At 46.9% G+C, this 19,924-nt stretch overlaps 7 protein-coding genes across 7 annotated transcripts; 3 read left to right on the plus strand and 4 right to left on the minus strand.

Annotated features, from left to right (window-relative positions):
• Positions 1–5,575: 5,575 nt before the first annotated feature.
• On the plus strand, positions 5,576–6,435 carry N7503_006539 (uncharacterized protein; the record flags this gene model as incomplete). The annotated part of the gene is made up of 2 exons (XM_057066086.1): positions 5,576–5,624; positions 5,681–6,435. The coding sequence occupies 2 exons, from the start codon at positions 5,576–5,578 to the stop codon at positions 6,433–6,435; spliced, it is 804 nt and encodes a 267-aa protein (XP_056921555.1).
• Positions 6,436–7,657: 1,222 nt separating this feature from the next.
• N7503_006540 (uncharacterized protein) lies at positions 7,658–7,935 on the plus strand (the record flags this gene model as incomplete). The annotated part of the gene is made up of 2 exons (XM_057066087.1): positions 7,658–7,737; positions 7,836–7,935. The coding sequence occupies 2 exons, from the start codon at positions 7,658–7,660 to the stop codon at positions 7,933–7,935; spliced, it is 180 nt and encodes a 59-aa protein (XP_056921556.1).
• A 1,266-nt stretch (positions 7,936–9,201) lies between these two features.
• On the plus strand, positions 9,202–9,474 carry N7503_006541 (uncharacterized protein; the record flags this gene model as incomplete). Its single annotated transcript, XM_057066088.1, has 1 exon — positions 9,202–9,474. One exon carries the CDS (start codon positions 9,202–9,204, stop codon positions 9,472–9,474), a length of 273 nt encoding a protein of 90 aa, XP_056921557.1.
• Positions 9,475–10,797: 1,323 nt separating this feature from the next.
• N7503_006542 (uncharacterized protein) lies at positions 10,798–11,241 on the minus strand (the record flags this gene model as incomplete). Its single annotated transcript, XM_057066089.1, has 1 exon — positions 10,798–11,241. One exon carries the CDS (start codon positions 11,239–11,241, stop codon positions 10,798–10,800), a length of 444 nt encoding a protein of 147 aa, XP_056921558.1.
• Positions 11,242–11,566: 325 nt separating this feature from the next.
• Positions 11,567–12,748, minus strand: N7503_006543 (uncharacterized protein; the record flags this gene model as incomplete). Its single annotated transcript, XM_057066090.1, has 2 exons — positions 11,567–11,923; positions 11,984–12,748. The coding sequence occupies 2 exons, from the start codon at positions 12,746–12,748 to the stop codon at positions 11,567–11,569; spliced, it is 1,122 nt and encodes a 373-aa protein (XP_056921559.1).
• Positions 12,749–15,293: 2,545 nt separating this feature from the next.
• N7503_006544 (uncharacterized protein) lies at positions 15,294–15,800 on the minus strand (the record flags this gene model as incomplete). The annotated part of the gene is made up of 1 exon (XM_057066091.1): positions 15,294–15,800. The coding sequence occupies one exon, from the start codon at positions 15,798–15,800 to the stop codon at positions 15,294–15,296; it is 507 nt and encodes a 168-aa protein (XP_056921560.1).
• Positions 15,801–18,488: 2,688 nt separating this feature from the next.
• N7503_006545 (uncharacterized protein) lies at positions 18,489–18,989 on the minus strand (the record flags this gene model as incomplete). The annotated part of the gene is made up of 1 exon (XM_057066092.1): positions 18,489–18,989. The coding sequence occupies one exon, from the start codon at positions 18,987–18,989 to the stop codon at positions 18,489–18,491; it is 501 nt and encodes a 166-aa protein (XP_056921561.1).
• Between the last annotated feature and the right edge of the window lie 935 nt (positions 18,990–19,924).

Below are 19,924 nucleotides of genomic sequence, written 5' to 3' on the forward strand. Positions count from 1 at the left end.
GATTATTCGCTCAGCTTACGGGTTAGAACATATCCCATCCACTTAGTAAGAGGGTTCACGAGGCCATATAGGGGTGCCGAGCTTCGGTCTAAGTTTGTAGGCTATTCTTATACATTCTGTTGTTCGTACAGCCGGGCCCTACGAGATACTATACAAGATATTAAGTAAGTCCTCTAGTGTCCAATAGTAGCTAATACGAGTAGCTAGCTATCACTATCTCGGTTAGAGGAATATGGTATTAAGTGACGATCTTCTTCAAACGGAGCCTTCCAGGAAGCCATTAAGGGGGAAAAATCAAGGCACTCGGCGATTTCGTAGATGGTGCCAGAAGGCCGCATATACCAGCGCGGGTTATAGGCTAGCACGGCGAGATATAAAAAGATGAGGGAATTAATCGCCTGAAATAGTCAAGAGATGAAAAATAGCTATGAAGAGAGACGGAAAACTACGTGATAAGGTTGGTGTAGATCAGGAATAAAGCCGGGGTATCGGAACTGATTCCTTGTACACTCTGTGAAGAAGTTGGCTGGTTAAAAAACCACTTAGACTGCATATTGATTATATAGGCTTTTGGGCTTTAGAAAGTAAAAGAATAATAATTCCTAAGTATATAGCCCACCCGTTTAGGGACGACGCAGCGCGTGTCTTAGGCGACCCTGAGGGCGGTGAGATATATGCCGACCGCGTCCACTAGTAGGACGCACGCAACGTGGATAAAACTCCTAGCGAAAGTAATGGAGTAGACTAAGCTAGGTTATGGTTTATATATATAGGCTTTGGCTGGAAAGCAGGACCGCCCTTATAAGGATGATGAGATTGATAGCTAAGCGGGTTTTGAATCGACGAGAGGTTGCTGGTCACGGCTAGCTATATTCTAGGGTCTTATTGGTTTATGCACCTCCTTTAGGGGTGCGATCGATATTGCCGTCGCGGTGGCGGATAAGAACCGCACTGTATCTAAATCGATCGGCTAGCGATAGAGGATGGTGACTCTGGTAACCCCTTCCTCCTTATCATATTTTTGCATGAGCCGCATCGCGATTGATGGTAGGGCGGCGAGGTATGCGGTTTCTGCCTGACCTGGTGTATAATCAGTAGTCCTAGCACGCTGTTAGATGTTAGCGCTCTTATTGTAGTTTTGTTTTATCACTGAATAATCTTGACAATTCTATCTAGGCTGAGTAATATCTCACGATATGAAATGACTGGTGAGTGAGGCTAGAAGCCGCTAAATACTAGGCGCCGTCTAGAACCTGGAAAGCTAATAAATAGCGTGCCGAGTAAAGGACTAAGATGGCATACCTGTAATAAGATCGAACCTAATTTGACCTTGGTGGGGTAGAGACTTGGACAAAAAACGACATATCCAAGTGTCAATAGTAGGTCATCGACGAGAGCGAATATGAAATTGCTATTAATTTAGCATTCACGAACGGAGAGAAGGTTTGTATGTTCGAGTCGCCTGAATCCTTTAATCTAACCTTTGGTGTCTTGTCTCTAATACTTTCGGATTGCCACTACGCGTGATGGGCGAGTACGGCGAGCGGTAATGATCACTTAACTGGCGATATTATAGGTGATGGCTGGTAGATATATATCCCACGGGGACTCCTTCTCACGATTAGTATAGCTAAGATATCGTCTAGCTTATGTAGGTGGGGAAGATAGAGACTCGGGGGACTGGTGATAATCTTAGATATGTGGGTTCGTGGCCCCGCTCGTTTCGCGATAGAAGTATTGAGTTTCCCTAGACGATATAGTACTATTTGGTGAAGGAATTTGTTGAGCCTTGATGGCATGAAATGGAAATCGAACTGACTGGATATGGCTAGCGTCAGATACCTAGAGCAGAGGTAATAAGAAGCTATAAATAGGACTATAGGAGGTATTTAAAGATAGATACCGCATTAATCACATGCTATCCTCGGCATCGTTTTTGGGCGGTTCGCCGACTGATGGTAAAGATTAATATGTAATCGTAGTAAGTAGATTCATGCGGTTGAAAGGTGTTTGTTCGCCATCGCCCTCTATTCGTGCGGTGACTCGGGCTCTAAATTCTGAATGATGCACGTTGGCCCTTATTAATATCTTATTGTTGTTCTTAACACCGTCGATATCTAAGAAGCGAAAATTGGTGTATAGAAATCCAGATTATATTAAATCTGCGGTAGCGGGCACTGAATGGCATAGCTTGATAAGGGTATACTCTTCATGATGGTGGCGGACTATTATCCAGTGCGCTCAAAATGATAGTTCTTACTTCACCACTTCACCGTTTCACCACGCTTTAACGCATCTTAAGTCTTAAGTAACAACGTTGGTTCAATCTCTAATGTATGAGCAAATAAAGTTTGAAATGTCCATGAACGTAGTTCGTTAAACGCGGTCCTCCGTAGAGGAATAGGTGTGGTGGTGAAGCAATGATCCTAGTTATAGCGCCAAATAGAGCTTTATTTCCCTGACTAACGGAGAATAAGCTACACATTAGATATGCTGGTCGGAGATTAGACGTGTTGATTGAATAAGACATCTGGACTGGGTCAAAAGTGACTACCTAATCGGAAGAAGAAGATAGCTGGGATGGGACTCGTTCATGATTCTTCCCGATTTTTCTATTCTATTCACTGGAGTAATCGTTGATCAACGTTCCGCTGGACCTTCTACTTCTACTATGGAAGAGCCCCGCTGCCGGAGATTCCAACTTTCTTACCTGAGCATTCAAAGGGGAATACGACGAGGATAAGCCATTAAAACCATTATATGCGCAAAATTCGGCATATTCAGCCCCATCAAACTATTGCTGACTCGCACCATCCAAAGAGAAGCAAGATAATTAAAGAGAGCATGATAATGGGTATTTGGAGCTTTTCGAATCAGTGTACGCCGCCATTTGAGTAGGAGTAGCGACTTACCTCTAGCAATAGCAACTAACGTTTTATAACAGAGCCCACAATGGCGATAACTAAGAGAGTTATAGATAGCACGGACAGTTGGCATGCAAAAAATGTTACGTGAAGTCGAGTCTGGTATCTAGGCATGGTCCGCCCACGTAGCCACCAGTAGAAAAACGCCATAACTGAATAATCTAGTGAAAGAAGGAAGGTCACCGTAGACCATATTAGCGGATACTGGAAGACTCTATATATGGCAGTAGACATCTTTGCCAAGCAGGAGAAATAAACGAAAAGTGGAAAACATATTTTCAGTCAATAAGATATGCCTCCTAAGCCGGCCATATGAACCTTGATACCGAGATACTAACGCACAATCAGCATTTTCCGACGACATAGTAGGATTGCACACTACCCCTGGTAATGTTATAAGTACTACGATGACTCCTCTTAGTATTCCTACACTAATATTAGCCTTCTTGATGTAGCTTAATCCTAGACTCATAGCTGAGCACACAAAAGTTAAAATTAACACCATTAGATTGAGCCTGTGCAATAGGCTCTCTAGAAGACTTAAGTGCGACAACGCTAGTCGTATGCCCCTCATGACTGACCAAAATATAGTCACTACTAAGTACACAATAGTGGCCGACCTCATTATGAACATAGAATAAGTAAAAAAGAAGAGGTGGGACGAGGCGTGCGCTCAATATATGCTTTCTGATCATTTATATACATTTTCGCTGTAGGCGTCCTTGGGTCTAGAATGCAATTGATGAACCTGGGAAGCTACTATGCTACTCTGAATCTTAGCTAACCCCACTCAGACGTGGGACTGAATCGGCGCCCGGGAATCAGCTCATTCGCCCCAGGAATATGATTTGTGTCCCCAGGAATGCTACTATGCGTTCCCAGAAGCAGTCAAGCTCCTGGTATCTGATATGCAGCAGCCCCATCTCAAACGCCCACTCCCACCATACTCTTGCGTCAGGATGAATTGTTAGTGCCTACTATCGATGTACTTTGGAAATAATTTTGGTGTGGTTATTAGAAGGGCCAGCAAAGATATGACAGGGAGTGATATGGTAAGGTTTGTTTATGCGGCGTGGTTGTTATCACTTTTCCCTTTCTAGTTTTTTCTTCCAATTTATTCTAATGTATGCTGACCTGTAAAGAAGGACCCAATGCTTTGGGTACGATGGCGATAGTCTCGTTTCATGACGTCTGTATATTTAGGAGCAAGACGATGAGCCATTCAACCTTCCGTGGGCAAACTGAATGAGCGAAATGCCGGCAATCCCAACAACATTGCATACAAGTATGCCAAACCACTCCGGAGCTATATTTTACGATAGACCCTTCGAAATGATAATGGAGTGGTGATTTCTTGAGAAAAACGCCAGGACCGTTTGTATGGGAGTTGTTTGTACAGTACTCTCTTTTGTAAGCTTTATTCCCTGTGTCTGGTTAGTTTTCGGCGGCCAAATGGGCGCTCTTCTGGGTTTCTCTATGAATTCATCACTCTCCCAATCCATCACTCTCCCAATCCATCACTCTCCCAATTCATCACTCTCCCAATTCATCACTCTCCCAATTCATCACTCTCCCAATTCATCACTCTCCCAATTCATCACTCTCCCAATTCATCACTCTCCCAATTCATCACTCTCCCAATTCATCACTCTCCCAATTCATCACTCTCCCAATTCATCACTCTCCCAATTCATCACTCTCCCAATTCATCACTCTCCCAATTCAACCTCACTTCCTCAATCATAAAATTGGTTTGGTTTACTGTATAGTATTAACAATTGATGTATTGATCTTTGAATCGAAGCCTGTTTCTGCGGGGAGGTTTATTTGAGCTCACTAATGATATGGAGTGTTGATTTGCATTGGCAGGTGACCACATCCCAAATCCTGACGGTCTTATCCCGAGATGCTGATGCGAGTCGGCTTCCATTTTGCGACCAGGCAATAAACTGCCATGCCCCTCGAGAGTTTGAAGGCATGAACTCCAATATTTGTCCACCAATGGCTCGTTCAAAACCCAATTCGGTCTCTCTCTTTGATAACATCTTCTGGTCAGACTCATTGTGGGGCTAAATATCACAGGTGAACAAAACACTTGAAGGGGACTACTTTCAATTGCTAGCCGGTGGTATTGAATGAATCGGGAGGCGACTTGAACTCGATATAAACGGGCAGGTGGTTCGTATTTTTCATATATGAGCAATTGTTTACCTGAAATAATCCCTCGAGCTTCAGCATAGCTGCTACGCCTCGTGATAGGCTTCCTAGAATGCTCAGGGCTTCAAGCCAGTGAAGATATTTCTTTGGTAGAAAACGGCTACTCTCATTATCAACCAACTATTGATCTCTCAATTCAAAACTCGTCAAGCAATGTGTCCATCCATATATAGCTATTTAATCTCTGAGATCCATGTATTTTGGAGAACTGGAATCAATGACTCTCTAAGTGCTCACGTGTAAATACAGTGCAAATTACTAAGCTTTTTCGACTTCAACGTGATGTGAAAGATGGGTGCAAGTGCACATATAGTCCTGGGTCTGGCACTATAAGAAAGCGATTCGCAAAAGTCCTCTCGGCTTCTCGACTAAGCAGTTGACTACATTATCCCTGGTCTAGAAGAGACTACAAGAATACCTCTAGCTTTCCAAGAATGTTGCCGTTCAACCCCATGCGCATCAGCGCCATTTTGAATAAACCTTGTAAGCGTACGTGCCGAGCATGCAGTCTTATTCATGGTATTTTAACAATATACTAGCGGAACTGCAGAAAGATGGCCGACAACCTCCCGAAGTAAGTCAACCACTGCAACTACGCCCCGCCCTCAGTCAAGAAAGGACCGCCAAATCTTCCCGCTGGCATTTGGATTGGCAGGAAGAAGAGAAAACCTCTGTGGAGGAGAATCAAAAAGTGAAACGGAGGAAAAAGAGAAAGGAGAATGCAGCCAGTCCCAAGGTCGCGCATGCGCCTTCTGCTCAAATCTTATATCGTATCACTGGGGATGGCGCTGCACAACTCCGGCCGATGCCGGTGGGTAGAGCAGCTGCATGGGAAAGTCTCTCTGTTGTTTCCTCAGCACACCTTCCACGGTGGAAAGTCCACCGCGGCGATATTGTGATCGTGGACATTGGTCTAAGAGGTACAGATGTCGCCAAGGTGTCCGATCTTCGTCGCTTATCGGACGGACGCTACATCATTGTCTACGCTTGGTTGCATACAAGGAACGAAATTACTCGAGAACTTGAAGTGGACTCGAAATTACCCGCTCATGCTTTAGTCCATCTTGATAGTATGTGGCCACCGAACGCTGCGCACAAGTTGATGCTCAGTACGAATCGGACCATCACAATTTGGGACACCGCGATCGCAAAAGCTCCCAAGAAGATCAGGACGAGTATTTGTCAGTACGCGATATACAATACGACACCACTATCGCGACGAATAGTCAGTGTGAATCGCCCTAAATTCGAGTGGGTGAGAGCAATCTTAACGATGAAACCCGAGACCAAATGACTTCGTGAAGACTGAAAGAACCAGATGGCAGCCTGTTCACTTAGACCATGTTCTACAGAAGAGATACAGTCAACAAATCTGTTTCCATCTGGAGCTTAGTATGACAAACAGTTGACCTTTCCACTGCAAGCGCTAAATCCTTAAGCTAAAGCAATACGACATTTTTTGATCTTGAGAATATCAAAATAAGAATTTTGTGATAGTACCATAATTTACACACACACACAATTCATTACGCCCGGAGGTATCAAGCCTAGAGGGCACCTATACGCTATTTGATCTTTCCATTGCATACATTTTGTCATAGTCTCATTTTCGAGAGGAGAAGCTGAACCAGCTGCAAAAAACCCCTCTAGCCCATACGGTATGTCCTTAGCGATTTCTTCTTCTTGTTGTCATCATATCATCTCCCCCAAAAGCAATAACCCATCCCTCTGTGACACCGGACGCCCCACGCGTCCATTCTCGATGTAGTTTCGTGAACCTCTTCCCTGAGTAGCGATTTACCGAGAGTACTTCTCATATTAACGCCCGAAGTAGCTGACTGCCTCGCTGGCGGCAACACCAGATAGCAGACGAAGGACTGACGAATCGACATGCGATCGAACCGGTAGGGCAGGTGAGTTATAGTGAACACAACCCGGTGAGCATAGGTTGAAAAAGGGTAGGCAGGTCGGTCGTTCGAAGGCTCGTCGACGTTGCGAAGATGTCGACGTGTTCTTTTGAAAGCTTCCCGCCGCGTCGTCACAACCAATAAAGGGATTTCCGCCGGTGTTTCGATTTGGAAAGTTCTCAGCTTCGGTCAGACCTTGCAGTCTAACTTACTGACATCCCTCACCACGAGAAGGTGACTTTCCACGAGGGACCCATAATTTACACACACACACACAATTCATTAACGCCCGGCGGCTGAGCCGAAAGGGCAACTATCGCTAATCTGCTATACATGTCATAGTATATACAATTCTAGTGACTCATTGAAGCCCATACACAAGACCTTGGCGCATTTGACATTCTCAGCATACAGTGTCGCAGCGGATGCTCGTGGGTTAGTAAGTTGGTTAGTAGACTGGCTTGGAGGCGCTTCTCCAAGTGTTCAATATCCTATCTTCGGCAGTTGAAGCGCGTCCACCATGAGTAGCACGAGGTAGTTGATGAGTTAGGTAGAATAGAGGGGGTTATTTGGCGGCATGATTAAGTGGCCTTAAGGCGGCCAGTCGCGATGGCGAATCGTATTGAGGCCCGTACTGCCTCTAGGTTCGGTGCCTATTTCTCGTTATTGGAAGGCGACTTCCCTCCTAGGTAAAATGACAGATTTCCTTGGTGAGTGTCAGTACGTTGTAGCATCTCTATCCGCTGTGCGGTCCACTTCCGATATCGAAAGAGGAAGTGCTCCACAGTTTCCTTGGCTTGTCCGCACGCACACTGATCGGTGTCGGCTGCGTTGATTCGGTAGAGGTATCCATTCAGTCTCGCTATGCTAGTCTGGAGCTGGGCTAGCACGGTCGCTTCTTTCCACGATAAGCGATCGTATAGTAGTCGCGTGTGTTTTTCTGGAAGTGCTACATCTACTCGTTTGGCGTGCTTTCCGACGTCCGGTGGCAGGGTATTTCGGGGAACTGCCTAAGACCGTGCGAGATTTAGTGTGGTCGATTTCACCCGCGGAGCGCGTTCTTGCAAGGGGGCATCTTCTTACGTCGTGGCTCTAGCCTGCTCTTTAGCCAGACCCAGTAGCTTGTTGTCTTCACTAGTAGGAACCCAGCAAAATTTGACACGATTCCCGTTTCTTTGTAGCTTTATAATCGACTTATATATCTAATAGACAAACTACTAACTAGATTATTGTCGAGGGTTACTGAGTGTGAGAACCGCCGCTTAGTTACTTATGAGTAACCTGATCGTATAGTCCTTCAGTCCCGTCGCCGTGCTCAATACGTGTGCCATAGCTACTAGCTCCGCAGAAAATAGGTTCTGCGCTATTCTTGCAGCCAACGTGATGGATATCGCTTTATGTTTAAGCTTTCGATTTTGAGGTGGCCGCTTCTTAATGGCTACTCCAAACCCTACTCTCTCATTCTATGCCAAGCTGCTGACCGCGACCTATATGCACCCGCCTTCTTCGGCCGGGGCTTCGTGCTATTCATCGATATCAGTCTGAATGCGTTCCGCCCATAGGGCTAGGGTGAAGGGGTTAATCGTTTCTAAAGTCTCTATGTCGATCTGCTTAAGCGCATTAGCTACGTGATATAATGGCGAGCGGTGGTATCTTCTGAACTTCCTGATCTGATCTATACACTGGCGGAGAGGATTGGTTCCCGGTAAGGTATGGATGTCTGTCCACATTTTCACCACTTGTTTCTAAAATCGACGCTACGCGGTGGCTACGTGAGCCTTAGCCTCTACGATACTTATCGCGACTATGAGAAAGGTCCCCACAATAGCTTGTGCTCCTACTCTTTGGACTCGGTTGATCGGTCCCATGGCTTTATCCTTGTAGGCATGCATCTAGACGTTCGAGGCATAGTCCACGACCGGTGTCACCGTTGACGTGAACAGCTACCGCGCAGTTGCCGTGGACAGCCCACGAAGTCGCCGAAGCTCCATTACGGCTTTAAGACCCTTGGACGCTGCTCTCGCAATGTGTTCCTTATATTTAAGTCTTGTGTCCATTACGACCCCTAGGACCTTAACGTGGTCTTTGGGTATTACTATCTGTCCCTTGATAGTGAATGGTGAATGGTCTGATTTGCGCATCTTGGGGGCAAAATGTATGATGGCCGTCTTGTCGGCTTCAAAAGTCGCTCCGCTTCTTCTTTCCCAGTCGAGCGCCTCGTTGATAATGGATTCAATTCCTTCCCGATTACTCTACGCGGTCGGCCTAGTCACCCAGGCGGTAAAATCATCCACAAAGGCAACTGCTCCTCCCTGGCTGTCGATCTATCTTTGCACGAGGTCTGCGTTAAAGAAAAGAAAGAGAATCGGAGACAGGGGCGAGCCCTGCGGCAGTCCAGCTTGTGGCAGGCTTTGAGTCTCCGATAATTGCCCGTTGACCAGGATATTAGCCGTTCGTTCCGAGCAGAACGCCTCAACCCAACGAAGCAAGACCTCTGGTATGCCTCGGGCCTTTATCCTCTGGACCAGTCGTTCTTTGCATACGCCGTTGTAGGCTCCCTTGACATCGAAGCTGATCAAGCTTAGCACCCGCCGGCCGCGCCACGTCGCATAGATTTGCTCCTGCAGGAAGACTAGTGCTTGCTCTGCGGATCGCTGCTTTCGGGCCCCAAAATGGCTCGTCGGGAGTAGTCCATGTGTCTCCACCGCGTGCGAGATCCTCTCTGCGACCACCAATTCAAGTATTTTTCCGAGTGTCGCAAGGAGTGAGATAGGCCTCCATGCCTTTGCAATGGTGTAATCATCTTTATTCGGCTTCTTGAGCGGTATGATCTTCGCGTGTCTCCACTATCTTGGCAGTGTGCCATCTTACAGCGAAGCTTGGAAAAGGTCGAGCACCCTGTACTTGACTGTGGGCCATGTCATCTTCCAGACGATCGCCAGTAGGCCGTCTTCACTAGGTGCCTTCCACGACTTAGCCGCTAAGAGTTACCGCTCTATCTCTTCCATCGTGATAGCCGGCATGTCTACAGGCGCTCTTTGTGGCCTAACTCCTTCCTCATCGATACTCTCTAGTAAGGGCGGGAAGAATTTGGATAGTAATTCCTCCGCTTGCTCCTTGTGGTCGTTGGTAGTGGTTCCGTCTACTCTAAGGAGCTAAGGAATCTTCCCGAACGCGGCATCGTCCCCCGACCTAAGGTACTTGGCAGCTTTCTAGATGTTGTCGTTGTCTACGAGAAACTCATTCTAGTGCTTCTTCTTTTGTTTGCGAATGGCATCGTGGTATTGTTTAGCGGCATCCTGGGCCATCTATTCAAGCCAAGGTACTTTCCGACCCGCCCGTCGCTCGGAGCGAGCACAGTTTCTCTAGTACGTGTATATATGACGGAGTTAAGTAAGGTCAGTTATCCACCATCGCTTCGCATGGGGGGATGGTTTCGCCCTCGGCGTTAAAGCGTGCACCGCTTTAAGCACTACCGCCATGAGTCGATCTATTTTCTGCTGTACCGTGCCCTCCAACGGAAGAATGGCCAGGGCATTCTGAATCTTAGTGTTAATCTCCTTCCATGGTGCATTCTTCAGCAAAAGTCATTCTTGGTGCTTTGGGCCCGACCACTAGGCGTTGAATACGGTCTCAATAGCGCAGTGGTCCGAGCCGTGGTTAGTCCCAAGTATCGCACATTTAGCCATAGCGTCCGTCAGGTTCTCCAAGGCTAGAACGAGATCGATGGTAGACTCGCAGTCTCCATTCTATCCTCCACCGTGCCATGTCTTAGTGCCTCGTTTGAGTAAGCTACTGAGTGCAAACTCGTTCATGAGGTTAATAACTGGATCCGCTTCTCCTTGTCTTCCCAGCGATACCTCGTCACCACCCCAAAGTTGATCGTGTTGGTTAAAGTCCCCCACAATCAGACTCTCCACCACGGCGCCTATCTCTCGTCGTACCTTCGTTATCGCGTCGCGTAAAAGATTGCACGCGTCGTCCAAAGCCGAGGCGCTGCCTCCTTCAACATAAACCGATGCTATTAGGATCAGCCGCCTAGGGAGCCTGATCGTCGCTGCTATGATGTCCGGAGACTCCACAGGGACTTGCTCCGCTTCGACTTCTTTGTTAACCCAGAGCATACTCCAGATCGCCCATCTCCCTTCCCTCCAGGTAGAGGGTACCATCTTTGTCCATTTGTGATGACCCATCGGAGTGGTCAAGAGCCGGCCTTAAATCCTCCTCGCTTGGGGTTCCTGAATCGCTAGCGCCACCACGTTCCAAGTGTCTTCGTCGTTCATCAAACTCTTAAGCACCGCACCCTACTTCCTCACGTTCAGCTATATTATTCGAAAGGAGTTATTCATAATGTGATGGATATAGCTTCCGGCAGTTCTTGCTGTACGATTCATAAGGTCCTCCGCATAGTACGCACTTTGGAACCGTGCGATCGCAGTCACTATAACGATGGCCTTCGGTGGCGCATTTCGCGCACTTCTGGACGTTTATGCACTAGAATGCCTTATGGCCAATCTCCTAGCAATTGTAGCATTGCACCAGTCGTGGCCGGTATTCAAAAACTCTAGTTGTCCCGGATTCTCCTCCAACGTGGAAGTAGCCATCGGCCAGGAGCCTCCGTGCGTCACTTCCCTTAGTTAAGTACACGACCATTGATCCGTAGGGCTTTGCGGCCTCCTTGCTGCTCAGCCACATGATCTTAGCAACAGTTATATCGTTCTCCTCGCTCAGAGCCGCGGCCGCTCCTAACAGGACGTCGAGGTTTTCATCCAGTACTACAGTCCTCCTTACACTATCAACCTTGATCGGGTAGAGCTCGTCACGAAGCACCCGGACACCGGCCCCGATTTTGGCTTCCGCTACTTTCTTAACCAGCTAATGTTCGGCTTCGTCACGGCACGCGATTCTGATCCGGTTATTGTTTCGTGGACTCACTGTCACCGCGCGACAGCGCCAGAGGGTGTGGCCATCTATCGCCCGGATCTCGGTTTCGATTGCAGCCCTGATCGAGCCCGCAGATACCTTCTGATTATCATTTTCGAGTATCTTCGAAGTATCTATTATACAATATAGCGTGTCCGTGAAGGTTGTTGGTGTTACATTCCACGTTGGTCGTATATTGCTCGGGTGGCTGGGTGGAGCGGTGCGGGCGACATCTGCATATGACGGGGAGCTTATGGGAGCGGGGATGCTGATTTCCTCGCGCAAGGACTGGATTTCACGGAGTATCTCATCGTGGCCGTTGTGAGCGCATGGCTCGGAGGGGGGTTGCGGTTGAAGGGGTCTCTCTGCCAAGGTCTGTAACTCGTGTTGGACCTCTGCAAGGGCGGCACTAAATCCTTCTTTGGTTCTCTGTAATTCTTCTTTAGCCTTTCGGAGCTCTTCCCTGTGTAGCTCATCTCGTCGTCTGATCTCCTTTCTGAGTTTGACGAGTTCCTTTAACAGTTCCGAGGCGATCGGGTCCTCGCTCTCTGTTGATGATTCCGCGGCGACCGCTTCACGTTGGGCTACTGGCTTGCTCTGGGTCTTCTTTTTCTGCTGGGCCCGTGTGTTGGTTTGTTCGATATCGAGCTCTTGCTCCTGGACATAGTTGTTGGGTGGCCTGGTGGTGCGTCTCGGCCTCAACACTCGTGGTGGTGATTTTTCATGTTCGTCGCGTTCGGGCGGTTCAGGGGTTCGCGTCTCGGCCCGTCCCGTCATTTTCGCTCAACGTCGCGTCGCACGACTCCACCAAAAATGGGTTACAGTCTCCACCAGTACAGTTCTTAATCGAGATTTTCCGTAGTACTACAGCAATATTCGAAATTTTTCTGTTAATGATGAGGTAGCCCATAATTTTGTGAATGGATACAGTGCCGATCGAAATTAGCTTCACCAATTTATTCTCTTTCGTTCTTCTCAAATCTTGACTACACCCACTTCAATCTACAACTCGCTTAGCCTACCTAAGATTGTCGAATAGGAAAATTTCTATCAGCTGTAGCCTTCTAAGATGAACTCTTGATACTCAGAGTAGGTATTGTACAGATGGATGGATGGATGGATGATTTCATTTACCCGACCCCTCGCTTTTAGTTGATTATAAACCACACACCACGAGGCTGACTGCGGATTCTTATTTTAGCTTAGTGGTTATTCAATTCTTTTGGCGATACAGTAGTTTTTGAAATCAGCTATACCTTCACACTCCAATGCTTTCAAACAGTTCTGATCGGACTGTGTGCTCGAAAGGTCAAGCCACGAAGCATCCGAGAACATTCCGCCTGCATCTAGACCGTCAAGCCCATGCACAGCTATGATGCTAATTATGACATTACAACTTATTATGGGGAAAAGAGAGGTTGATCATACTGTATCGCACTTTATTCCAAGGAGTGGGTCTCTTGGTTTAGGTATATTTGTTTCAAGCTCTGCATAGTTGATTCTTTACAGCCGTTCTCGAAATCGGCTTGACCAATCTACACTTAATAACTCTTCCCTGGACCCACCGCCAAGACTTTAGCTCGGATAACATCTTCAGCAACCCGCATTAGAAAATTGATTGGTAGGAACATAATGGTTCTTTAAGGACCTTTATTTTGCTTTGTGTAGGTACATTATACTCTCTGAACGTTTACCAATAAACTTCACGGTCTCTTTACTACAAGGCGTCATAATCTAGATGGCAGATTACTGCGGCCCTCACTTTGATGCGGCTTGCTCAATAAATCCACTGCGTTAAAGCCTTGGCTGCGGGACCAAGAAGAGTTACTCAGTGTATATCGGTCAAGCCGATTTCGAGAATGACTGTAACTTGAATCATGATCGGAGCGCAAAGCGCATTGGAAATAGATTGGCTTTACCTACCATGGTTTGTGTTGATTTAAAGGGGATGTCTGGATTTTCCGAAGCAATCAGACGAGTACCTCGGCTTAGATGCTTGCAAAATCGTTGGTTGATGAGTTGGTTCAGCCTAAGAAGTTATAGAAAAGTCTGTAAAGCCATGGCCCCAATTCAATATCCCAGGAGCCCACCAATGCTCTACATATGAGCAGGTTGAAATCGATGGATTTACAGTAATATTTGAAAACAGATTACCCTTGGACGCTCAGGCTTTCTTTCCCAGAGCCACACTTTGATTGCGCTAAACTGAATCCGATCAGGGAAAATGAGATGGCCCCCGAGCTCCCAGGAATTGCGAGACTGTCAAGTCACCTCCATTTCCTAATACTGTACCTAGCATCCCCCAGACTTTTTACTCAAACATTTTTCAACTACTCACTGAGCAGAGGGGTGAACAAGGATGACCAGATAGAGTCGCTCTTTATCTCCCCTCAGTGCCCCACTCAGCGGTCGGCCACCGCCCCTGCTAAAGGCAAATAACCAATATTAGGAACAGCTTTAGTCGACTCTAGATACAACACGTTTCCTCGCTTTACATCTTGTTATCCACATCACTGGATGCGATGGAGGGATTGAAGACCTCGCACCATTTATTCGCGAGTACCAAGTGGCAGGGTGAATCTGAGATTTTGATCTCATTCGCTAGAGAAATTATTTTGAGGCAAATCGCTCATTGACTACAGTAAATGGCTCTAGAGTATAGCCAATTAAATGAGTCGGCAATGGAGTCAACCAGTTGCGGCACTTGAAGTGAATCATCGCCCGACCAAGCAATTGAATCTTGTAAATGCCCATCAAGGCAATAGGTACTTCCAATAGCGGTGCAGGTAATTCCCCAGGGCTCATCATGCAGTCTATAATCACTAGTGCCATAAATTGGCTCAGTAACCCCCAGAAGTTATCTTCCCTTGAGGGTCCCCGTAGGATTCAGAATCTTGTGACAAAAAAGAAAAAGTAAAGTTGTGGGTTTATTGTACTAGCTTTTTCGACCGTACCCCATCAAAAATAATTCCACCAACTCACAATCTTTGGATCGTCTCGTACGAGCTATTGAGTTTACTGGGAGATCTAAGATTTAAATGGGGAGTAGGAAGGTGGTCAATTTAGAGTTACTGAAATTTTCAACTTTCTCGTAAGACACTTTACTTGACGATGGACTCAGGAAAAAGATGTCCAATGAACTTGGACACTCTTCTTTTTTTTTCTTCCATAGTAAAGAGGACTACTCCAAGTCCATTGAACTTTATTGGAGCTACACCCTTAAGATAGAATTTGGCTGCTGGAATTGGAGTTACCCCGCTAGGATAACTTGGGTTGGGGTTCCTCCTTGATATTGGTATAGCGTACTGGCACTAGTATGTGCCTATGAACCAGTTACCCTTACAATATCAGCATTGCTTGACCAAAAGTACACCGTGTGATACGACCACGGCCTCGGCCACAAGACATTGACCCCATACCAATCGCCGGTCTTGTCATAGAAATAAAAATGGTACGGCTCCGTACAGCTAAAGCTGAACTGATGTAAGCCGAAGGGGCCAGCAACTTGTAGGCTGTATCGTGTGATGCTGGTAGTCCTGGTCTCCTCCGCGGTGGGGTCGAACCACTCATCCGTGTATGAACGTGGCCAGTCGACCTTGATGTCGAAGGGGACTTTGCTGGCAACAGAGAATGTTTCTTCGTTGTTGGTGCCAATGGTTGCGTTCTTGCCGAGCTCCGGAGCCTGGTCTGCGTCGGCTGTCGACGGAGTTTTTGGTTTCAGGGCCCCAATCTTGAAAGGATGGCCGTTGCCGCTTACACCATCGGCCCATATGAAATCATCACTGAGAGATACTTTGCTCCAATCCGGCTGAGAGCTATCATCGCTCATGATGATTCTTGAGAAGATGAGAGTATTCAGGACAACTTGGTAAGGCAAAGGTTGGAAAAATGAGCATAGTTATAGATATCCCCTCCTGGAAGTGAGAGGTCTTGGGACATATTTATAGACATTTATATCCCACTTCCTGCCCATTAACGCACCAACGTGGTGGGGCTGAGACATTATTCATAGAGGTCATAATGATTTCTGAAAGCAGTGAAATTGACCAGGAAGGATCATCAGGGCGTAAGAGTAGTGGCCATCAGTATTGGACCATTCCCGGCATATAAGCAGCCCTGATGGAGAATCTGCACGCACAAGGCAAATATTGGCATTTACCGCTACTGGACACTTCAGCCAGCCACGATTGCCGATCCATAGCTGTGGCATTTGTTATCTCGCTGGGCCGCCAGTACAGAGTAACCAAATTAGCATAAATCCCTCATCGACGATCAGACCGGTCTCATTCGTCCTGATGTCATGGAGGTTCGTCTCAGACAAGGGTTTGGGGCACGGGACTTTGAGATACAACAATCCAGGTGGAGAACGGAAGTCGAAGTTGCCTAGCGGATCGTCCCTGTGGTAGGTACAAGGCGGGCCCTGACCTCTTCGAGTGTTGGACAGGAACCCACCATCTGCTTCCAGATCCACTCAGTCCCTAGATCTGCTGGAGCACACTTACACACATCATAGGAGTGGCGAATTCTACCTACATGCGAATTGCTATCGGACCCAAATATATGACTCATTAACTGAATTCTGACGTGAAAATATTACCGGTGACACAAGCCCCACGTCTTTCTATGCCCTTTCGGAACACACAGGGCCGTACAGTAGTGACACCAGCAAGTTCGCAGCCAGGCAAATAATTGCACCTACCACAGGGACGATCCGCTAGGCAACTTCGACTTCCGTTCTCCGCCTGGATTGTTGTATCTCAAAGTCCCGTGCCCCAAACCCTTGTCTGAGACGAACCTCCATGACATCAGGACGAATGAGACCGGTCTGATCGTCGATGAGGGATTTATGCCAATGGCTACTGGCGGCCCACATGGCGAGATAACAAATGATCACCAGCGATTGAGAAACTCGTAACTGATCGTCCCTCCCGAGCAGGTTTATCCCACCTTAGCGTGTGATAATTGTGGATAACTCGCAAGTTCCTAGGATTATCGGGCGATTTCCGTAGGAAAGCCGGTACAGCACCCTTACAACAGGTGCGTTTTGCAGAACGGACAGTACTTCCAAAATGAACACTAGCAAAAATGCCGCAGTGGAGCTCAATATCGACCTGCTAATCTGTAACTGGCAGTCCTGAGTGTGATAAGTGGATGCAGGTTGTAGATAAATATGCCCTATTCGTGGGGAATTGATAGGGCCACAACAGCTTTTGTTAGAGACACAACAAATTATGTAATACCACTGTTTAACGTAGTTCCCGGCCACCCTGGCCACCCAACCCCATTAAAAAAATTTAAAATCGATTATCTCAACCAGCACCCATTAATTCAGCTAAACAAAGCGATTTTTACATATATTAATCCTGTGGCAAATCTCCCTACACCTACTACACTGAGGCGGAGCCCTAGTAGCCGGTTGGTTCGCCTGAATAGGTAATTCCCCCTGCGTATGCGAATCTACCATAGCAGCTTTATCTAGCAAATTTAGCTGCTGAACTAGCTCTAGCCCCTCTTCGACGGTCAAACCCTCTTTGTAGGGTAACTGTCTAGTTAACCAATGGCGTTTCTGGCGTTTCTTCTTATTCGCTACACGTAGATTTGCGTTTTCTTCCGCTAGTAGCGCAGTGTTGTGTAGCGATATATAGTGGCCTTTGATAATCTAATCCAGCATTATTTTTGATGGGCTTGGAGGGCTATTTAACCGTTGCTTTAGTAGCTCCTTAAGCATTAAAGCTTGCTTTTGTAGCTGAACCACTGTTCTAGGTGTTTTTGGTGTGAATTGGCTGGATCTGCTGCTTGGCTGGCTACTTGGTGGCGGAGGTGTGTGTAGAGAGATATTAAACTTAGAGAGTACTCTTTCTGTATCAACAGGCACTAGGCCACTAGCTACGAAGCTATTCTAAATAATAGCTGGCTGTTGGAAGACCTCTAGCCACGCACATTAGTAGTCATCCAAAAAATCGAACTTATCAATATGGTTGTATCCTTGACGCGCAAGATCACTTATAAAGCGACCATATGCGCGTTTAAGTACTACAAAACACCCAACATCTAGTGGTTGTAGTAGATGTGAAGAATGAGCAGGCATACAAAGAGGTATAATATCGTTTTCTGCACAAATTTGGTCGAATCGGGGTATAAGGTGGCTATCATAGCCATCAAGAATTAATAGCCGAAAACGGCCATAAACGCGTGAATTCGTTAATAGGATAAAGAGCTTTTATAGCCAACGTAGGCTAATCTCATCAGTAGTCCAGCCATTATTTAAGACCTCAAATCGCCAATCTTTAGGTAGGTTATCAAACCAACCTGCGATAGCAACTTTGCCTTTAAATATCACACATAGCGGTAGCGAATAGCCATCTACGCAGATTGCTTCAATCGTAGTAACCCATTCACGATTTCCTGGCCGTAAGATAGATCGCCGACCGTAGTATTCTGCTCGTGTAACTACCTTCTATGCTGAAATAAGGCCCATTACAAATCCTGTCTCATCAAAATTGTATATATCCTCTAGTTATATACCGTTCTCGTCGATAATGCGTTGTATAGTTTTAAACCACTCTTGTAGCGATTTTGGGTTTTCGTTTAGTGCACGCTGGTAGTCATAACGTCTTGAGAAGCGTGTACGAAGCTCGTTACGCCTCTGAATAAAGGCTGATGGCCAATTTTTGCCTATAGTAGCCGGAGGGTTATTACCGCGTGCAGCTAGTAGGATATTGGCCATTTCTCGCACAGTAGCTGGCCTAGGTGCTGCTCCACGCGTATCCAGAGAGAGAATCCACTCAGTAAGCGAATCCTCTTCCAATTGGGTCAATTTATGACCAGGGGGGCGTCTCTCCACGATAGAGGCTACGCCTTGAGTTCGTGTTTGGAGCGTAGCGCGTGGTATTTCGTATAGCTTCGCTGCTGCGCGGATAGACAGGATGCGGCCATTTTTAATATCCTTAAGGGCTAATAAGATTTTTCCCTCTTGGTTGGCCGATTTCTGCCAGGATTCAGAGCGAATTGGTGGCATAGTAGGTGTTTGAAGAAGGTGGGTAGGTTGGATGACGCGATTTTACGCGAGGTGGCCAGGGTGGCCGGGAACTACGTTACATAATTTGACATAACGTAATTCACGGGCGAGTGGCCCACACGGGCGAGTGGCCCACACAGGCGAGTGGCCCACCCCAAAACACCATAGTAAATGCATTATTTCAGGTCACTATATATCAACAACCAAAGCTTGTCTTCATTAAGCGTAAGAGTATAGTACTCTCCATGACATATACATAGGATAATGTCTGCCGAGTGGGTCGCTCACCCTGGTGCTCAGTGATTGCTCAGTGATCAGGGCGAAATGGTTTCAATCGGTACTCCTGGGGGATCGCAAGGTATACCGTCTGCACGTGACTTTGGAGCTAATGCACAGCTCCTGGGAATGATTGGGCCTCGGGACCCCTCAAACTGTTGGTCGTTGCAGGGCCCGTAACAGTTGCCTGGCCCAAAGATTTTATTGGCCCATTTTTACTCCCAGCTCCACTTTGGAGTGCCATAACTTATTCTCCCTACTATGATCTGCGCTAATGTACGCAGTGAGAGGGAAATTCCCATATGTACTTACGGGACTGTGCTTAGATGGCTATGTCCAAACCAGCCAATTCCTACTGCCGATTCTGGCCACCTCATTAACTTTCTAGCTCAAGGAGGCACACGAGGACATCATAACGCCCAGGCATGTAGCCGCTCATTGGGCTTATTAGCGATATGATCAGCAATTGATCGCTGACTTCGTACGGAGTATTAGGAAATGCACGGAACCCCAGCTAGATGCTACTTGACAAGGCACACTCATCTATTGGAGATTGCAACATCTGGGGAAGAGCTACTGGTTAAACATAATCTTCACAAAATTATCTGCATTCGGTTTTTGATCCCAAAGGATGGGGTTTCCAACGTAGCAGTCGTTGG

This window comes from Penicillium pulvis (genome assembly GCF_028828015.1).
Source record: "Penicillium pulvis strain IBT 33274 chromosome Unknown contig_3_segment0_segment0, whole genome shotgun sequence".
Classification (NCBI taxonomy): domain Eukaryota; kingdom Fungi; phylum Ascomycota; class Eurotiomycetes; order Eurotiales; family Aspergillaceae; genus Penicillium; species Penicillium pulvis.